Here is a 20,006-nt window from a genome sequence, read left to right on the forward strand (position 1 = left end):
TGCGAACCCTGAAAAACTTAAAGAAACATAACAAAGTGTGCCGAATTTAGAATATCCTTTGTTTTACAGGCTACCTTGTTATACAAGAATATATGGTACAATGTTGTTCTGGAAAGCTGAACAGGCTGGATAAGGGGGTAGGGACATACACTGAAGCCTTTGAAGTGTCTCTTTTTTTTAAAGACAGAACAAGGCATCCATTATGCTAATCCAAGCCAAACAAGTAACCAGCAGTACAGTGTGTGCATGCACACACTGTACTGTAGATGAAAAAGCATAATTAACTTCAATCTAAAAGAAAAAGCAGTTGTATTGAAATGTTTGATTTTATGCATATCATTAAAAGTAACAGGAGGCTGGTTTATGAGCGGCGATCAAAGAACATTCAGTTAAACCTTAGAGTAAGAAAAAGTGGCCATAAGCTAAAATGCCTAGCACTAAGTAATGATATATACTTTGCTGTGATGCTGCAATCCAAACAAGTTATTCAAACCTACACTACACAAGATACATCGCAGCTCCTGTTTATGATCACTGTTGACAGGGTGCCCAGGATTATGCGATGAACAGGAAAACATAACGTAAAGAAATGTGTAGCCTTTAGATGGTTTTAAAGCAGTGCCTCACATTTCTGATAAGGCCATCATCAACAGCAGTCGGTGACACGTGCTTGCGGATGTACAGCAGTGCATAGAGGTAGCCAACTCGTCCATACAGCAACTCATCAGGTATGTCACCGGTGGAGGGAATCACATATTTGCCTAGGCTCACGAGCCTGCGTTCAAGTAACAATGGAAGTTATAAACAAAAAGGGCTTAATAGCAAAACAGGCGTAGCCACGAGATTACCTTTCACCAGCAGTGATGGGCAGGTTATGATGTACTGCAACAATGGTGTTACACAACCAACTCAAAGCACCAGAGCATGGCCTGTGACCCTTTGAGCTAAACTACATGAGACTGTGCACAAGCAAGAGTTAATCTACAAGTCCATCATGCAGTAAATTCACGCTGTAAATGCTGTATCATTCACGCTGTATCATGCTGTAAGTTTACTGTTTAGTAAATGTCAAAGATACTACCAGCATCTGAAGTGGGCCTGGAATGCTGGAAGCTAATATTGTGGAACCTCAAGTTAATGTACTAGTACCTGTACATGCAGCTAAAGTTACTAAACACTTCAATAAATAAAAAAAAATTCATTAAATCAGTGTTCCTGAGCTTTTGTGATGCAAGTGATATCACATGCTCCTTTAACACTTTTCTCCCTACCACATTGTGAATAAGCACTCCTTCATAAAGTTTCAATAAAAAATGTGTCAACAGTTACACATAACAGAAACATTCGCACTAAGTCAGTGCACCCACAAGAGCATGAGAAGTGCAAGCAGAGCAGCATCACTACCACACCAATGTGGTGCCTCCAGCGTTTATGGCTCAGTAAGATCTTGTTAATCACAAAGGCAGCCATGAAATTGCTATAGTAAACGACCATATAGAGTAAAAATCCAAAGACTGAAAACATTGACTATAGTAAATCACAGCCTACTTGGCAGCAATAGAGAAATACAAAAGTTCACACCCTGATGTAATTGCAAGGCTCATCTATGCTCTAAGCCACTACTCGGCCACTTATGCCCCCCCCCCCCCCCCCCCCCCCCCGAGCTCATGTGTACATCCTGCATAGCTCTTATTAGCAGTAAGATATAATCTCACTTTTATAAATATGGTGTAACCAGTGGCAGCGCATGTACCGCATGTACATCTGCTTGGGCAACACGTTTTCGTTGGTTTCACCATGACTATACTGTGTACTATTGGCTTCAAATGAAATGCGAATAGCAGAGTGCATGGCCAAAGGTACAGTTTGCGCCATCTAACAATCATTAGAGACAGATTCATTCATCCGGTTTACTTGCAGGCGGCGAAGATGCTGTGATATTCTCACTTCTGCTTGCTTCTATTTTTTTTTTTCGTGCATTCAACTAAAAGAGAACCAATACAGAAATGAAAATATTGCAGTATAGGGGGCCATCATCACGCAGTGTGGTCAAACCGGATGAGTGATTCTATCTCTAATGATGACTGTTAGACGGCGCAAACCGTACCTTCAGTTATGCTTCGGCCATACACTCTACTGTTCACGTTTCGTTTGATGCTGACTGTATGAATTCACCCAGTGACTCTTATGAAGTCTCATCCTTGGTGAGTTGTCTAACCTCAGCTGACAGCCGCATTTCCTGAACACACCGCAGGGCAACTTGCCTGAAGTTGTGTAGCATGTTCAAACCTCGCAGCTTGAAGTCACCTTGAGACCCCTGCTCTAAGTGTTCATTTCCAACATACCATAGCACAACACAGCAATTTTTGGCGTGCCTGCTGTTCAGCCACAGCCATTAGCTGCTGTTTCCACAAAAAGCTATAGGAAGAAACTCAGTGGTGGAACAGCCATTTAACCTTTTGGTGCAGGTCCTCCAGCAGGCAAAAAGCCGATTTGGCGCAGAGTTCAACGCACGTATACTTACCATATACCATGCAAATTTTAACATATATTCTAAACGTTGAAGAGACGGGTTTGCGCGAGGCTCACTTGGCAAGTGCGGTCAGGAAAGGACGCAATGCTCCTCGACATTGTGGCGCACAAAGGGCACTACGGCCAGGTTCGTCGATACGGCGCAGAGAAGGCACCACGGACAGATCATCAACAAACATGTGTTTGTTAATTCAGGATGCAACACAGTGCGACAGACAAAGCTTGTGGGCAAAGGCTCACCGCAAGACCAATCGAGTACACGTGCCTGAACTGAACATGATGTCATGCAGTATACTCATGTTATGCAATGCACAATAGGGAGTTTTCGAATAGGGGCAACAAAATAAAAAAGCACCAGTGTGTGTGTGTGTGTGAAAACATTTATTGGAATGAGGTCCGGAGGCTCGACTTCATAAGTCAAGGCGGGCCGCTCCCACGTTGGCACTGTCAGGCCAAGCCGTTCAGCGACATCATGGGCCCTCTGGACAGCCCTTAGTTGGTCCTGAAACAATGGGCTTTGAATCCTTTTCTCCCACTGTGTCCATTCTTCAACGAGGTTGGGGAGAATCGCGGGGCACCCCGCCAGCATATGTCTGATTCCAATGATGCCATTACAATCGTTGCGGTCCATCTTAATCTCCCTCTCTGGATATATTTTATTAATGGTGTACGGTGTGGGATATGTACCTGTTTGCAATAAGCGCAGTGAGACTGCCTGACCCCTGTTCAGTTTTGAATGTGGTAATGGGAATTGCCTGCGTCCTAAATAGTAGTGTTTGGTAATGTCATTGTATGTTATTAAATGATCTCTAGATTCCCTGGCTTGATGGTGAACGGCTCGGTTGTGACTGTCACGGTTAGCAAGTCCTCATGCCAAGTCATGAGCAACCTCATTGAGGTTTATCCGAGTCTCGTCCACTTTTCCCATATACCATTTCCCATATACCATTTCCCATTTACCAGTGCCACTGTGCATAAGCAAGACGCCAATACGGTTTTGTGTTGGTGTCGGCGATGCTATTTCACCGAAACAGCGCAGCAACCATGGAGGGAGGAAAATATAGGAGGGAGCATTACGTCAAGCAGCCAGCCTTGGCAAGCGAACGTTTCGTGAAGCCACCGTGGTGGCCCAACATGCAACCTCTTGCGTCGAGATCACGGAGTAAGAATCGAGATTTCCCGAGATGTTTGGTTCCCAGTAGCTATGCCAGTAGTTTTTATTCGGTGTGCGCTTGTTCAGTTGCCCTACCGTGGCTCTGCCTGCACAACGGGAACACTAAAACCAACCGCGCACTTTGACGTGCAATCACATGTTGGGCCACCAGGCTTGGATTCAATAATGTTGCGGTATCTCATTTTGTTTGTGGTATCTTGTTGCGGTATCTCATCTTGTTTTATTCCTCCATGGCAGCAACCCAAACTCAACGCAAAAGTTTCGCGTCAATGAACATGGCGGCATCTATTGAAGTGGCGGCTCTTGCCGTGTACGACATTTGAGCTTGTTTGCTAATATCATTCTTAGCTATGCACCACGTGGCATTCTGATCGCAGCGGCTCTTTTACAAAGCCCCGCTATCGGCCATAAACATAGAACAAGCTTACCTTTAATTCTAGAATGTGGTGTCCTTCTTCGGCAAACTCCACGGTACCACACAGGTTCGATGAACACCGAGAGAAAGCGCCAGCAAGATGGTACAGTGGCACTACATTATACTACGTCCACATGAGAAACATGTGCGAATGACGAACCGGACGACTCTGACAGGGCCACAGAGTCTCACTATATAGTAAAAAGCTCTATGGACGGGCCTCTGCTTTCTTTTATGATGATGATGATAGCATACTGTTGGTTTTTATTTCAGATTTGCTAGCTGCAAAGCATCAATGGAAGGAGGGCTTTGCTCTTATGCATGCTTTGGCGCATAGTTTCCGATAAAATGCCATTTTGGCACAGGATGGCGCCAAGGTCCGCTCTTGGCGCAGTTTGGCACAATTGGCGTAATAGCCGCAGCTGTTCCACCACTGGAAACTCTCCATTGCTCTTGATTTTCCCTTGACTATAACTGTTTTAGTTTTTTGTGTAAAATAGGCAAGTGCGCACCATAACGTCCCAGGATAGCCAACCAAAATGAAAAGCAAATTGAGTTCAAGTAAGGGCTGGTCTCACTATAGATCAGTGCCAAAAATCTCTACTGACAGATGTCACATTTGCGGCTTCTTTTGAGGGCCGCAAAATTCAAAACTGGCAGCAGTGGGAGATCCTGCTGCTCAGCTCAGACCAGCGAGACCAGGTCTGCGCTGTCCAGCTAGCCGAAGCAACCGCTGAGACTCAGGTTATCTCGGCCGTCTGCTGGGTGGAAGGAGGCTGAATCCAACTCCATGATTGCTGGCAATAATAAAAGTTGACTCTCCCTCTCATCAGTTTCCGAGTTGTTAAATTCAGACAACAAAACTCAGGTTCCTTCAATGACTGAGTAGGCTAGCAGTGGTTAGGCAACGCATTCGGAGATCTGCCATGAGAATGCTATGCCAGGCTTAAGTGGAGGTAGCCATAATGTTCATGGTGCTTGCATATTCTGTGCATTGTAAAAACCTGTTTTGCAATTCAAGACGTCTGCATCCAGATCCAGCCTTCGTTAAAACTATATCAACTACCAATTTTTTGTTTCCATTTCTTACTGAGGTCATTTGGCCAACTATTGCAGTCACAGGCGTCTGAATTTAGAGTTATGGACTACCCTTAGTGTTACGGAAAAAAATAAGAATAAAAAACAAAGGTACATTCTCTTTCCAGGGTGAGCCATCTTTCTTGATCAAAAGCACAGATTTACCATGGTACTGTTATACGGAGCTAGGCGTGATTATCTGGCTGTGAAAAGAAGCCACAATTTATCACAAACTTCATTGCCGAAAAGTACATATGAGTACCTTCTGATCAGGTTGTGAGAGTCTTGGGACCTTCCAAGGCGATTGTAGAGGTCAGCTCCAATGGCCAGAGGCCCCGGATCACCACAGAGGAAAGAGAAGCGGCGTTCCTTAAGGTTCGAAAGCTGCCTTTCTACCAGTGGCAGTGCCCGGTTCAAATATGATGTGTCTTGCAGAACATCAGATAGGCGCATGTACATCAGAGCCACACCTGCATATGTGCAGCACAGACCTTTTCAGTTTTCATTCTTTGTCAACATAACACTAAACTCTGCATGCAGTAGTGACGACAGGTTGGTACGCAGGTTACACTGCTGTACAGGTATGGAGAGGTGCATGATGCGTCCTGTTCTTTCTAGGTTCAAGTGCCAAATAACCCAGAAGAGCTCAGGAGAAGTGAGAGTGTGCACTAGCAGGCGGCACGGATGTCGCACTAACGTAAACCATGCCCTCAAATCAGCGCCTCTGTGTCTCCATGCAGCATACTGCTGGGGGGCCCTTCACCATGCAAGTGTAGCACACGTAGTACAGCGGAGCATCACAACAGTTGCTGCGAGTGCCGAAAACTACCACTACTCCTAGGTATACTTTGTGGCGCAAAATACATTTCTTGAAAAGGGACAGAAGAAAGGAAGACAGTCTGTCTTCCTTTGTTCTGTCCCTTTTTAAGAAATGTATTTTGCGCCACAATGTATACCAAGGAAATCCAAGCACCAACTTGCCCAAGAAGAAGTCCTTTTGGACTACCACTACTCCCCCTCGTTTACCCCCTCCCTCCCCCCTCCCTCTCCCTCTCTCTCTCTCTCTCTCTCTCTCTCTCTCTCTCTCTCTCTATATATATATATATATATATATATATATATATATATATATATATATATATATATATATATATATATATATATATATATGTGGAGGTTGTACACTGCGCAAAGACAGTCTCCTAGCACTCCCCGGACAAGAATGCCTTAACATCGAGGATGCACGCTTTTGCACTTCCAAAACAACAGTTTGCTTAACTTCTGACAAAAGTTCTTTATTGCTAAGGCGTGCGGCCACTTTGCCTCATATTCTGTCATCATTCTTATGCTATATTCAATAATGATGATGATGATATTAAAAAAAAACGGGGATCGATACCCCGCACCTCCACCAAATGTTACACGCGAGCTGTTTATTGCAGAACCAGATGAATCTGGTTGATAGGCGCGTTTTGATCAGTCCCGAGACAGCTTGGCTCACGTCATTCTCTTCTTTCTTCCACACCGTTGTCTGCGCGGCAGCCGTGGATCATAACAGAGCTCGTGACAATATTAAAAAAATTTCTTTTGCTTACGACTTGATGCATTTATATAATGTATGTCAATGACCTAGCTGGTACACGACTAGGAAAAATGAACAGCACTGAAAATGGGACCAAGGAAAAACAAGACAGCGCACTATTAGTGGCGAGAATTTGGAGAGGCGCCCTCTCGCGAGTGACGTCACAGCCAGGACGCCGCTCGCTCCAGCTCGCTCGGCTGCCGCGCGCGCTCGTTCCCTTCGTGTATTCTTGGGGTATGGGTGGCTGAAGCCGCACTTATTGAAGGATATGTCGGCTTCTTTCTGCTGCCACGCCTAAACCACAGTTCCTTCTTCAAAAGCGCATGAGTCGAGAAAATTTGTGGCTTGGATATCGCAAGCTATGTAGCACTGAAGTGGTCTACTGGTTTTGCAATGCATATATGCGCCGTGGCTGTCCATAGTAAAAAGAATGTCTGCAAATTCAACATGCGAAGTTGCGTACGATGCTTTGCTAAACACTTAACATTGCTTTAGTACTTAGCTATGAGAGACATTGCATTTTACATGGAGGAAACATCTTGGTATTTGGTGTCAACATGTTATCCGTGTTAGAAAGACACTGCCCAGCGAAGCTGTCGTCATGATTCTTATTACTCTAGTGAGTTGTTCTAGTCAAGTATGTCCGCTTTATTAATGCATAAAAGAAAGAGCTAGATGCGCATTTCATATGAAAAAGTTTGCTGCTACTTTCACCGCTCTCCGAAACAGGCCCCCATAAAACGCATTGCTCATGGCCGATAACGCAACGGCACGTCATGTACAGTATTCACATAGTTATTACACGAGTACCATAGTAGCAGTCGCCTGAAAGAAATGTTTTGTAGTTAAGGTCAAGAGTAGTAGCCTTCAGTAACCTTTATCGACAATACTCTACATTAATTGGAGTGACCGACAGTGCAGCATGCGAGGTCTGCAGCACCGAAGAAAATATCGACCACCTGCTGTGCCACTGTATACGATGTGCCCCAGAATTACAGGAACTTGCTAACGCTCTCCAAAAACTGGACAATCGGCCATTTTCTGTGCAGGTGCTGCCGAAACACCGCCCCCATCGCTCGTCAGCCCATAAAGCGGTGAAGGCACTTCTGTGCTTCTTGAGGACGACGGGCTTGTGTGAACGTCTGTGGCTATTAGTGCACTTACTATTAGACCACACACGCCAGCGAACTCACCGCTAATTTCCTTCTTTCCTTCCCTCCTCTCTCTGCGTCATCTTTGTTTTCCTCTTTCCTATTCCACCGGTGTAGGGTAGCCAACCGGACGTTATTCTGGTTAACCTCCCTGCCTTCTGCTTTTCTCTTTCTTCCTCCCTTCCCTCACCTCAAGCAACGGTAGCAACCGACTGTCGTTGTGACGAGGCACGCATTGTTCACGACGCCCATCAGTTCACTACAACTTCGAATAGAAACCACAAAGCAGTTTTTTTGACAGCGCCAATTGCAATGCCTAAAGTATACTCAAGGTACTACAGCGCAGCTTAGGCTGCCTAGAAAAAGAAAATTCAAGCACCTTCTGCCTCAGCATGTCTCGATCCAGCGTTGTTTAATTACACACAGGGAGAACTATTCACTTTGTCAGTACATAAAAGAGAACCTCGAGCTTCATAAGGAAGACACCACAAGCCTTAAATATTTCACTTGATTTTTGACCCTTCGCCGGGGAATTATAACTGCAATATGTCTCATACTACTAATGAATGACGCTTTGGCTTCTGTCTAGGCTGCAGCCATACGGTCCAAAGGGCATATTTCACAAAAAAAATGTGGACCGAGCAGCCTGTGTCAGTTCGCCAAACAGATTCGTCATGTATATTCCTCAAGCAACAAATGCCAGTAAATTGCTCAAGTGACTTGAACGTGTAGCACGGAAAAGGGAATATATATTGGTACATTTCTCTTCGTGTTCTACAAACAGCTGTAAGCCTCAATAAGCTTTACTTCAAATTACTGCAACTTTAAATAAACACATGAAGAACCGCCTAATTTTGAGAAGCACTTAGAGAAGCAAGTAGTGCAGGTAGAATCTAAACTGCAGTGTTAAGTCCTCGTGTTACTGCCGAGCGTTTCTGTGAAGAAATACAAAAATTCAATATTATACCATGAACTACTCGTTGTGAGCAAACCTGTTTTAGCAGGTTAAAATCAAGGTAACTGTTGTAGAATTCATGGCCAGCATTTGTGACATTTTGCACAGCGGCAGGTATGGTATCATAACTGGATCCTTATATGCTATGTTCTTGCAGTTGTCAATCCATGCATGAAAAGCCCGCAATGAGCTGGTCTGCGGTCCTTCGGTTCACACTGTAGCGTTGCCATTGAGAACTTTATTGCCCTCTAAGAAATGAGCTATTTGCATACATTTTCGCGAACAAAGACGTCGTGAAAATAAATTTGAGACGACCGCTATAAGTACACAAGCAGAGGGAACGAGGGTGAACAAACGAATACACTGCACAAGGCTCTCAGACACCGCCCGAACTGCAGCAGACGACAGGCGAGAGTCCGTGCCCTGACGTCACGCAGCGCCCCTCTAGTTCGTTCTCGGGGCTAATAGTGTGTCTTCCTGTTTGCAGGCCAGACTTGTTGCAGCCCAGGAAACAGTGGAAATAACCGTTGTTTTCCAGCCAGACCTTCTAGTGAGTGGTATGGCACGGCTACGTATGGAAGAGAGCGGGCACTATTTTGCAAGTCGCCTATCATTCAAGAGTGATTTCAGCGTTGTAGGCATGCTATATTATTCTAGATTTAAAAATACACGAACAACGCTTTGCAATATAAAACTTTGATAGTATCATATGACACAAATTTCATTCACTTTTGGTGACTTGCTGTCTGACTTGTTCGAAGAGATCTTTGGAAGTAACTTACAATAATGGTATTGCAGTTATCACATGACGCATATTCTTATTTCATCACACTGGGGAATTGATGAGGCAGACAGTCTGAAGCAGGGCTGCTTCCTGTTTATTTATTTTTTTATTTTTTCAGTATACCCTAAAAGCCCTTCGCTGGAGGGTCTTACATAGGGGGTTATCCAACATCGTCCAGGGTAACATGTAACAGGTCACAACAATTATACAAGGCAAAAAAGAAAAGCGAAAAACATTCATACTCTAAAAAAAAAAGTAAGGCCAACTTGTGTTAAAGTTTCATGTTATGCAATGCAGAACAAATGCAATGGTTATATGATGCAAAACACTGAAATTTAGTGCCACGTAACAGTTCTTTCTAACAGTAAGTAAATATAAAAAATTGTCAAATAAGAAAGAAAAGAAAACAGGAACAGCGATAAAAAGGGGACGAGCATGGTTCATGAGCATTCAGGGCATTTAGAAGTCTTTGTGAAAATTACGGCATCCGTAGTTCTCAGTAAAATAAGGGCTAGTAGCTGCGAGAGATTTGAAAGTGTCGTGTCTTCTGACACCTGTCCATTCTGAAGACCTTTAGCTAGGATAGGCTCTCTGCAGCAAGCAGCATGTGTTACGATGGGGTAGGTGAGCCTCAGCTACACTCTTAAACAAATGTACACCCTTCGGGAAGTATATTTGCCATACAACAATAATTGTCATCTGTCTTGCTTGCGTTTCCTTTCTTGAAAACGCTGTGCTCGCTACTTTCCTGTCGAGAATGCTCTGTCATGCTGACAACGTGCATGCAGTTCATAACTTGGAAGTGCCAGGTTCGCAGCATTAAAGAAAGGAAATGCAGACAAGACAGCTGACGATTATTGTTGTGTGGCAAGGCACAACCCAAAGGGCATAATTTTGTTTAAAAGTGTAGGCAACTGGCCGCGGCTGTCTGGTGTTGAGCGATCGGGCAGTGACGAGACGTTCTTCCTGATGCCTTCTATGCACTTACCCCCCTCTCTCCCTCCTCGTATCCATCATCCCACTCCCTATCTTAAAATGATCATCCGTTAGACACTGTCACACTCTTTAACATTTGCCGGGTTGTTGAATGGCATGGCGGCCCCTAACATTACTATATTTCTGTTGCTGCATGGACTTTGAGGCCATTCATCTACTTGCCCTCCCACCTGTTTGTTGTGACAGCTTCTTAGTTTCCCTGGCCCAGCACCCCTGTCCTGGATATATGTCGCTGTGCACAAATAGGTGTTCTGTAGGTTTTTCTTTCTTGCCCTGTTTTCATTATTAACAGTCTGTACTGTGGGGATGCGCGACCCTCGCGCCTCCCCTGATGTTTTCCCGCATAGCGCATCCCCTGATATGCTGTTTTTCCCGCACGGCTCGCGTGGCCTGGCGCCCGCGGCGCTCGGAGTGGTACAAGCGCGGTGTGAGAGATGGCGCCACCGTCGCGGCGGGGGTTACTCGGGCGCCGAGGGACAGGCGCTTGGTCTTTCCCGGCGGGTCGGCGCGCGGCGGAGGACGTCTCCCGCGAGCGCGCGGCGACCGATGCATCTGCGAGACCGCCTCGCGTGGCCGCCTTGGAACGCGCCACGATTCGCGTGACTATACACGCGAACGACCAGGCGTTGGGATCCAGCATGGAGCGAACATATTCGCTCGCGAGGACGCGGTGAGTCGGACTTCTAGATTTGTCGCGCGCCTATCGGCATGTTTTGGGGATATGAACTCGGCTAGCAGGCATTGATCCATGAAAGGTGCAATAAATGCCCTTGTGACTGTTTGCACTACTGTGTGTTGTCGTTCCTTTGTCCCAAGAGTACGGAGGAGACAACCCGTATCTCCCACAGTACAAACTAGCCTAACAGCAGGCTCTTCTCAAGTTTATTAACCTAATGAAAGTCGGAGACAAGGGAAAGAAAAAGAAGACAAGGCTTATTATGTGTTTCCTAGACTAGCAAGTTGCAATATTTTCGGAATGCTTTTCTTCCGCGCAAGTTGGCAACGATTCGATTCGGTACCTGAAGTGAGATGAAACAACAGTGCCCCCAAGTTTTATGCACATGCTTGTTCCATCTTTATCTGTGTGTCGAATTTTCAGCGCAGATCCCCCTCAGCAGTTATGGCTAACATGATCCAGAATGAGATAGAGGCACGCCATGAGTGGGGCGGCAATGTTCTGTGCATGGGAGAGGTGATCGCCCCAATGGCACTGCCCCCCCCTCCCTCACACCACCACAGCTCTCGCCTTGCTTTCACATTCAAGCTTTCCCTTTCATCTATGTCCCTCTTTTGGAGCCCACCTCCTGAAACTTTATCTTCCATGGGAAATGGGGAAGGGGGGAGGGGGTCTCGTCAGAAAATTTCGGACACTTTTACCCCTGCTCCCTGGCTACACCAATGACTACCAGCAAGGACAAAGAGGTCAGCTGTGCCTTAAAACGTTACGAGTATTTGGAGCTAGGGCGAGCTGCTGCCTTTCGAACTGTGCAAGATATTTGTACGGACCTCATGAAAGGACTATAATGCCTTTCTAATGCGTACTGGCTTCTACTGTCTGTTTTCTTTTATTTGAATTTTGTTTTATTTGCAACGGGGGTGTTCGCCTAGCAGAAGAGTCACTAGTTATAGGTTGTAGCGCTAGGCTTAAAACAGGTCGGCGCTATATCGTAACAGGGAAGCAAGCACTCCTCGTCTTCTTCTTTTTCACCAGCACACCAGCACCATGCCCACTGCCCAGTGCCCAATGCCTTCAGTACAATCACTCCCCACAGAAAGAGTAGCCATCCTGGCGACCTAAGGACAGGGGAACACAGGGGGGTCATGGCACTGCTTGAGCCGGGAGACGTGGACAATTTCCTGGCCCCGACGACTCTGGTCGGAAGGCGTTTCAATTGGCTCGATGAGGTAGTTGACCGCGGATGTTTGTTTCAGCACCCGATAAGGACTGTGGTACTTGGAGAGCAGCTAGGAGGAAAGGCCTGGAGGAGTAGAGGGCACCCACAACCAGACCAGCGAGCCAGGCGCAATGCACGTAGCCGTAGTGGATGAATCGTGGCGAAGCTTTTGGCGCCACTGGTCCTGGGATGTGAACGAACGAGTGAGCTGGCGACATTCTTCGGCGTAAGCAGCCGCTCTAGAAACAGTCGTCCCCTCCGATGCATCTGGCCGGTAAGGTAGAATCGTGTCCATAGTGCATGAAGGTTCGTGTCCGTAAAGGAGAAAGAAAGGGGAGAATCCAGTGGTGCTTTGCGTGGCGGTATTGTAAGCGTAGGTGACGAAAGGTAGAATGCGATCCCAATTCGAGTGGTCAGATGAAGCATACATGGCCATCATGTCACCAAGGGTGCGGTTGAAACGTTCTGTCATCCCATTAGTTTGAGGATGATATGCCGTGGTAGTGCGGTGAATGATGCGACACTCCTTTAGCAATGCTGCAATGACGTCTGAGAGGAAAACGCGACCGCGGTCGCTCAGTAATTCGCGAGGTGCTCCATGGCGTAAAATCAGGTTTTGAAGGATAAAACTGGCGACGTCTTTTGCTGTGGCAGATGCTAGGGCTGAACTTTCAGCGTACCGCGTGAGGTGGTCGATAGCAACAATAACCCAGCGGTTGCCGCTTGGAGTGTTGGGAAGCGGACCGTATAAGTCAATGCCGACGCGGTCGAACGCGCGCGCGGGGCATGGTAAAGGTTGCAAGGGGCCGGTGGCATGTTGAGGTGGCGTCTCGCGTCGTTGGCATATGTGGCATGACCGGACATACTGGCGAACGAAACGATACATACCGGGCCAGTAGTACCGAAGCTGGAGGCGAGAGTATGTCTTTAATACACCAGCGTGGCCGCATTGTGGGTCGTCGTGGAACGTGGCGCAGATGTCGGAGCGGAGGTGTCGGGGTATAACAAGCAACCACTTACGGCCGCTGGAATTGTAGTTGCGGCGGTACAGCAGGTTATCCCGAATGATGAAGTGCGTGGCTTGGCGACGAAGCGCCCGAGAGGTCGGTGCTGGCGACTGGCTGGACAGGAAGTCAATAAGCGAAGAGATCCACGGGTCTTTGCGCTGCTCTGACGGCATGTCGGAAATGTTGAGGGCGAAGGCACCGCAGGTAGAAATAGACGAGTGGACAGGACCAGAGGGCAGGGGTGACCGCGATAGAGCGTCTGCGTCTGAATGCTTTCGGCCTGAGCGATAAACAACGCGGATGTCGTACTCTTGTAGGCGCAATGCCCAACGGGCAAGCCGACCAGTTGGATCTTTTAGTGAAGATAACCAGCATAGGGCATGATGGTCGGTGACGATGTCAAATGGACGCCCGTACACATAAGGACGAAATTTACCGATAGCCCAAATGACGGCCAGACATTCCTTCTCAGTAACCGAGTAGTTCGCCTCGGCTTTGGTAAGGGTGCAGCTGGCATACGCAACGACGTACTCTTCGAAGCCATCCTTGCGTTGTGCAAGAACAGCGCCGAGCCCGACACCACTAGCGTCCGTATGGATCTCAGTTGGAGCAGAGGGATCGAAGTGTCGCAGTACTGGATGCGAGGTGAGAACGCGTCGCAGTTCTTGGAATGCGTCGTCGCACGCCGGGGACCAGGCTGATAGGTCAGAACTGCCGGTGAGAAGCTGCGTCAAGGGGGCAATGATAGAGGCAAAGTTACGGACGAAGCGTCGGAAATATGAGCACAGGCCGATGAAGCTGCGAAGCTCTTTCATGGTGGTTGGTTTAAAGAACTCGGATACGGCGCTAAGTTTTGTGGGGTCCGGAAGGATACCGTCTTTTGAAACTACATGGCCGAGAATAGTAAGCCTACGAGTGCCGAAGTGGCATTTCTTCAAATTTAGTTGCAGTCCTGCAGTGGAGAGGCACGCAAGTACTTGCTCGAGGCGGTTGAGGTGCGACGCAAAGTCGGTGGAAAAAACCACAATAACAGAGGCACGTTTTCCACTTCAGCCCTCGAAGAATGGTGTCCATCATTCGCTCGAAAGTGGCAGGCGCGTTGCAGAGGCCGAACGGCATGACGGTAAATTCATATAGCCCATCAGGCGTTACGAAGGCTGTTTTTTGACGATCGGCCTCTGCCATTGGCACTTGCCAGTAGCCGGAGCGCAAATCCAGCGGGGAAATGAATTCCGCTCCCTGCAGACAGTCCAAGGCATCGTCGATGCGCGGCAGAGGATAGACATCTTTGCGCGTTATTCGGTTAAGGCGGCGATAGTCGACGCAGAACCGAATGGAGCCATCTTTTTTTTTAACGAGGACAACCGGAGATGCCCAGGGACTGTTAGAGGGCTGGATGATGCCACGCTCCAGCATGTCGTCAACGTGCTGGTCGATGATACGGCGTTCAGCAGCCGACACACGATACGGACGCTGGCGCAATGGTGTTTGTTGACCGGTGTCGATACGGTGAACGACTGCGGACGCTCGGCCCAAGGATGGTTGGTCATTGTCAAATGAGGAACGAAAGCGTTGGAGGAGCTTGATAATTTCTGTGTGCTGCGCAGGTGTGAGTTCTGCGTCGACGGCATGAGCGAAGACGTCTACAGGGGCATCAGTCGCGGCGGGAGGAGTGACGGAACAAATCGGAAGTGATGCCGTATCACCAAATGTGGTGGCCGGGAGAACGCTATCGAAAGCTGCAGCGGTACCCAGGCACTCGCAGCGGAGTAGGGATGATGGGCAGGCGGACGAATTGCACACGTAAAGGGCAGCAGAACCGTCGCAAAAAGTGACGACAGCAAACGGAAGCAGAAAGTTCCGGCGGCGCGCACAAGTGGCCGACGCTGTAAACAGAACAGATGAGTTCGCAGCAGAGTTACATGACACAGGAACCAGAGCGGCGGAGAAAGGTGCGATATCGATGTCAGAGGCAGCAACAACTTTAGGAGAAGAATGGTCGTCAGGGTCGAAGCACGGCACTGATAATGTAAGTTCGGCACGAGCGCAGTCGATAAGAGCTTGATTGAGAGACAGGAAATTCAATCCAAGAATAACGTCGTGTGACGAACGAGATAGGACGACAAATTCTATAACATACATAACGTTTTGAATGACAACCCGGGCTGTGCACGACGCTGAAGGCTGAATGCGATGTGAGGTTGCCGTACGCAGAGAAAGAGAGGTAAGGGGAATGGTCACTTTGTTCAAATTGCGGCAAAGCTTCTCACTAATAATAGAAATGGCGGCTCTGGTGTCGATAAGTGCGTGTACGGTGACGCCGTCTACGGACAGTTCAATTTCGTTCGCCGGCGCAGAATGAGGCTTTGAAATGTTCGACGTAAACGCAGTTCTTGCCTCTGGAACTGCGACTGTTAGTTTTCCTCTCGGGCTGGGCTGGATCGGTGAACCATCGGGGAAATGGATCGGCGACGTGGGGAAGGTGACCGACGGGCATCGAAAGGGAGGCGACTGTAAGATGAGTCTGGAGGAAGGCTAGATGGGTCCTGACGCGGAAGTCGAGCAGGCCTGTAGCTTGAGGCGCCCCCACTGTCAGGTAAACGGGGGCTGCGACGGCGGCAGAATCGTGCTACGTGGCCCGGAAAATGGCAGAAATAGCATATTGGCCGGTTGTCAGATGTACGCCACGGGTTGACGACACGGGCTCCAGCGGCCGAGTAAGGGACGACCATCGGGCGTGAAGGTGGCGGCGGCACATGGAAGGTGCCAGTGGCCCGGTAGGCATCAGGAGCCGGAGGAGCGTAACGCCGGGCGACAATGTCAGCGTACGTTAGCGGCCCAGCTGCAGGCTGCGGAGGAGGGGCAGATGGCAGCGCCGCGGCAACTTGGGTCTGAATGACCTGGCGAAGCGAAGGAGCCAAGGTTGTCGACGGCTCGGGTGTGCTGTTCGCCAGAGAGAGTTGGCGTGCGACTTCCTGATGGATGAACTGCTTTACCTCCGGCATTAAAGCAGAAATGTCGGCAGCGTCGCGGCCGAAATCCAACGGAGATAGATCCGTGGTGTCCTGCTGAGCAGCGCGTGTTGATGCACGCTGCTTGCGCAGCTCGTCGTATTGCTGACATAGCTGTATGACTTCGGCAATCGTCCGCGGACTCTTCGCGACGAGCATCTGGAAGGCATGGTCATCGATGCCTTTCATGACGTGCTTGATCTTGTCAGCTTCGTCCATAGATGAGTTCATGCGCTTGCATAGCGAGAGGACGTCTTCAATATAACTGGTGAAGGTCTCGTCCTGGCGTTGAGCTCGACCACGCAAGCGCTGCTCAGCGCGAAGCCGGCGAACGGCCGAAGACCTCTGCCAAAGTTGCCGTGAAAGCCAAACAGGTAGTAAAATCGGCTTCATGATTGCGGAACCATAGGTTTGCCACGTCAGTCAAGTAAAAGATGACATTTGTGAGCTTGGCGCGGTCGTCCCACTTATTATAGGCGCTTACACGGTCATATTCGGCGAGCCAGTCTTCCACGTCGTGGTCGTCTGTGCCGCTAAATATAGCCGGATCGCGCTGCCGGATCACGCCAGAACAGACGATGGTGGGGGGCACGGGAGCAGCAGCCTGGGACGGTCCTGGTTCATCCATTGCAACAGCTGGTGGTAGTGTTCGGCTGTGGAGTTCCAGGATGTCGAACAGAAACCCAGCAGCTCCACCAAATGCAACGGGGGTGTTCACCTAGCAGAAGAGTCACTAGTTAGAGGTTGTAGCGCTAGGCTTAAAACAGGTCGGCGCTATATCGTAACAGGGAAGCAAGCACTCCTCGTCGTCTTCTTCTTTTTCACCAGCACCATGCCCACTGCCTTCAGTACATAGTCATCATATATGTGACATGAAAATAAAACAGTCATCACCATCATCAGCCTATTTTATGCCTACTGCAGGAGGAAGGCCTCTGTGATTTTCAATTACCCCTGTCCGAATCCAACTAGCGCCCACGAGTTTCCTAATTTCATCGCCACCTAGTCTTCTGCCACCCTCAACTGTGCTTCCCTCCTCTTGGCACCCATTCTGTAACCTTAATGGTCCACCGGTTATTTAACCTACACATTACATGACCTGCCCAGCTCCATTTTTTTTCTCTTAATGTCAATTAGAATATCGGCTATACCCATTTGCTCTCTGATCCAAACCGCTCTATTTCTGTCGCTGAACATTATGCCTAGCATTCTTCGTTCCATTGCTCTTTGCGCGGTCCTTAACTTGTTCTCAAGCTTCTTTGTCAGTCTCCAAGTTTCTGCCCCATATGTCAGCACCGGTAAAATGCGCTGATTGTACACCCTCCTTTTCAGTGATAATGGTGATAAGTCAGGAGCTGACAATGTCTGCCATATGTGCTCCAAACCATTTTTATTCTTCTGTAAATTTCCTTCTTATGATCAGGGTTCCCTGTGAGTAATTGAACTAGGTAAACTTACCTTTTCACAGACTCTAGAGGCTCACTGGCAATCCTGAACTCTTGTTCCCTTGCCCGGCCATTCATCATTATCTTTTTCTTCTGCATATTAATCTCTGTTATAGCTCTCTGTTAAGGTCCTCAATCATTTGCTTTAACTCGTCTGTATGTCATCTGCAAACCGTAGGTTGCTGCGATATTCACCATTGACCCTTACTCCAAAGCCCTCCCAGTTTAATAGCTTGAATACTTCTTCCAACCAAGCAGTGAATAACATTAGAGAGATTGTGTCTCCTTGTCTGACCCCTTTCTTTATATGTATCTTCCTACTTTTCTTGTGGAGAATTAAAGTAGCTGTAGAATCTCTGTAGATATTTTTGAAGATATTTATGTAAGCGGCCTACACTCCTTGATTATGTAAAGCCTGTATGACTGCTGGTATCTCTACTGAATCAAATGCCTTTTCGCAATCTATGAAAGCCATACAGAGAGGCTGATTGTACTCTGCGGATTTCGTCATTACCGGATTAATGACATGGATGTGATCCATTGTAGAGTATCCCTTCTTAACGCCAGCCTGTTCCCTTGGTTGACTAAAGTCCAATGTTGCCCTTATTCAATTAGAAATTATCTTAATGAATATTGAAATGAAGTGAATAGTGAATATTTTATATAAAACTGGGAGTAAGCTAATGGGCCTATAATTTTTCAATTTTAACACAGTAATGGTCAGCAATTATTCATTTTAGTCATGCTAGGTAAGACAGAAAATACAATGCATACTCAAAGGTTGTCCCCTCACTTTCTTAAGCCAACATTCCCACGAGCTCACAAAACGTCAAATAGGGGGTGACATGTCTTCCGGTACTTCGCAAATGAATATGCGCCGCTAAACATCACTCGATCAGCAGAACGACCACGAACAGAAAAGAGGCAGACTCGGTGCAATAAGAACCACGTGCGCGTACCTGTAGTGCCTGTGTAGACAGAAGAATCTGACCAATCGGTGCGTTTCGCGAGGTTGCGCTCCAGTTCTCGAAGGAGATCGGAAAGATGCCTCCGAATGTCCTTCTGAAATTCTTGCGTCCACTGCAATTAGTAGTCAGTAAATAATACGGTCGACCTATAGTTACAAGAGGACATGAGTGCGATCCAAAGTAACAAAATTATTCGCTGAAGTGACTGACGCTAGCGTTTTGGGCATCCTCCAGGGCGCCCGCACATCAAAGAAAAAGCGAAACTGTATGCTCACCCTGCCATCAGGAAGCACCACATCTGACTTGCCGGCGTGATAGTCACTGAATTCGTTTTCAAATGCCCGATCACTCATGCCTGCGAAGCCAAAGATGCGCCGGAAAATATTTACGCAAATGCTGCAGTCAAACACCATACTTTTTCCCGCGTTCTAATCGCGCGAAGAGCCAGCTACGAAAACGGCCTACTTGGAGGAGGCAACAACAACAACAGCGCGAGATGCTACAGCTACGTGTCCCGACGAGCAGCGAATGATAAAGTTATTTTTAGCATTATTATTTTACATATCGCGCAGTGCCGCAAATAACTGCCTAGATGGGCCGCAGAGCCAGGGACGTTGAACGCGCCCTACCAAAAGCACATGACATAAGCACATGACATTTCGTCGCTGGATCAAGCTGCGGAATGTTTATGTGTATAAAAGCAATTTTATCAATCATATATGACACTGCGCGAATATCTGCATGGCTGAGGCTTACCGCCGATATCTGTTGTAGCCGTCCAAACAAAGCAACTGACGGAACGTTTAGAGCGCGAACACCATCACACCGCCATCCCACAAACACAGACTTTCAACGGTGTTTAGTTCTTGTTCCTCGCCACTCTGGGGGATGGATGGCACCCGACGTCAAAACAAGCTTCATTTTCATTGTCGCTATTTTGATGGAACAGCTTTCCCTGGCTTTTCAAAGTGCTAACGCTAATTTTTTGCAGTATTGAAACAGCACCACATCATC

The 20,006-nt window shown here is 47.7% G+C and overlaps 1 protein-coding gene across 1 annotated transcript in view; it reads right to left on the reverse strand.

Moving 5' to 3' along the window:
- Window positions 1-20,006, reverse strand: part of LOC126541243 (lanC-like protein 2) — a 33,698-nt gene extending 13,692 nt beyond the window's left edge. Inside the window, exons 1-5 of the mRNA XM_050187938.3 lie at window positions 19,749-20,006; window positions 19,268-19,347; window positions 18,984-19,104; window positions 5,461-5,668; window positions 628-775 (exon numbers count right to left, since the gene is read on the reverse strand). Coding sequence (XP_050043895.1) covers window positions 628-775; window positions 5,461-5,668; window positions 18,984-19,104; window positions 19,268-19,345 — 555 coding nt within the window. The 5' untranslated portion in view covers window positions 19,346-19,347; window positions 19,749-20,006. The remainder of the gene's footprint in view (window positions 1-627; window positions 776-5,460; window positions 5,669-18,983; window positions 19,105-19,267; window positions 19,348-19,748) is intronic.

The sequence above is a fragment of the Dermacentor andersoni genome, chromosome 2 (assembly GCF_023375885.2).
Source record: "Dermacentor andersoni chromosome 2, qqDerAnde1_hic_scaffold, whole genome shotgun sequence".
In the NCBI taxonomy this organism is placed as follows: domain Eukaryota; kingdom Metazoa; phylum Arthropoda; class Arachnida; order Ixodida; family Ixodidae; genus Dermacentor; species Dermacentor andersoni.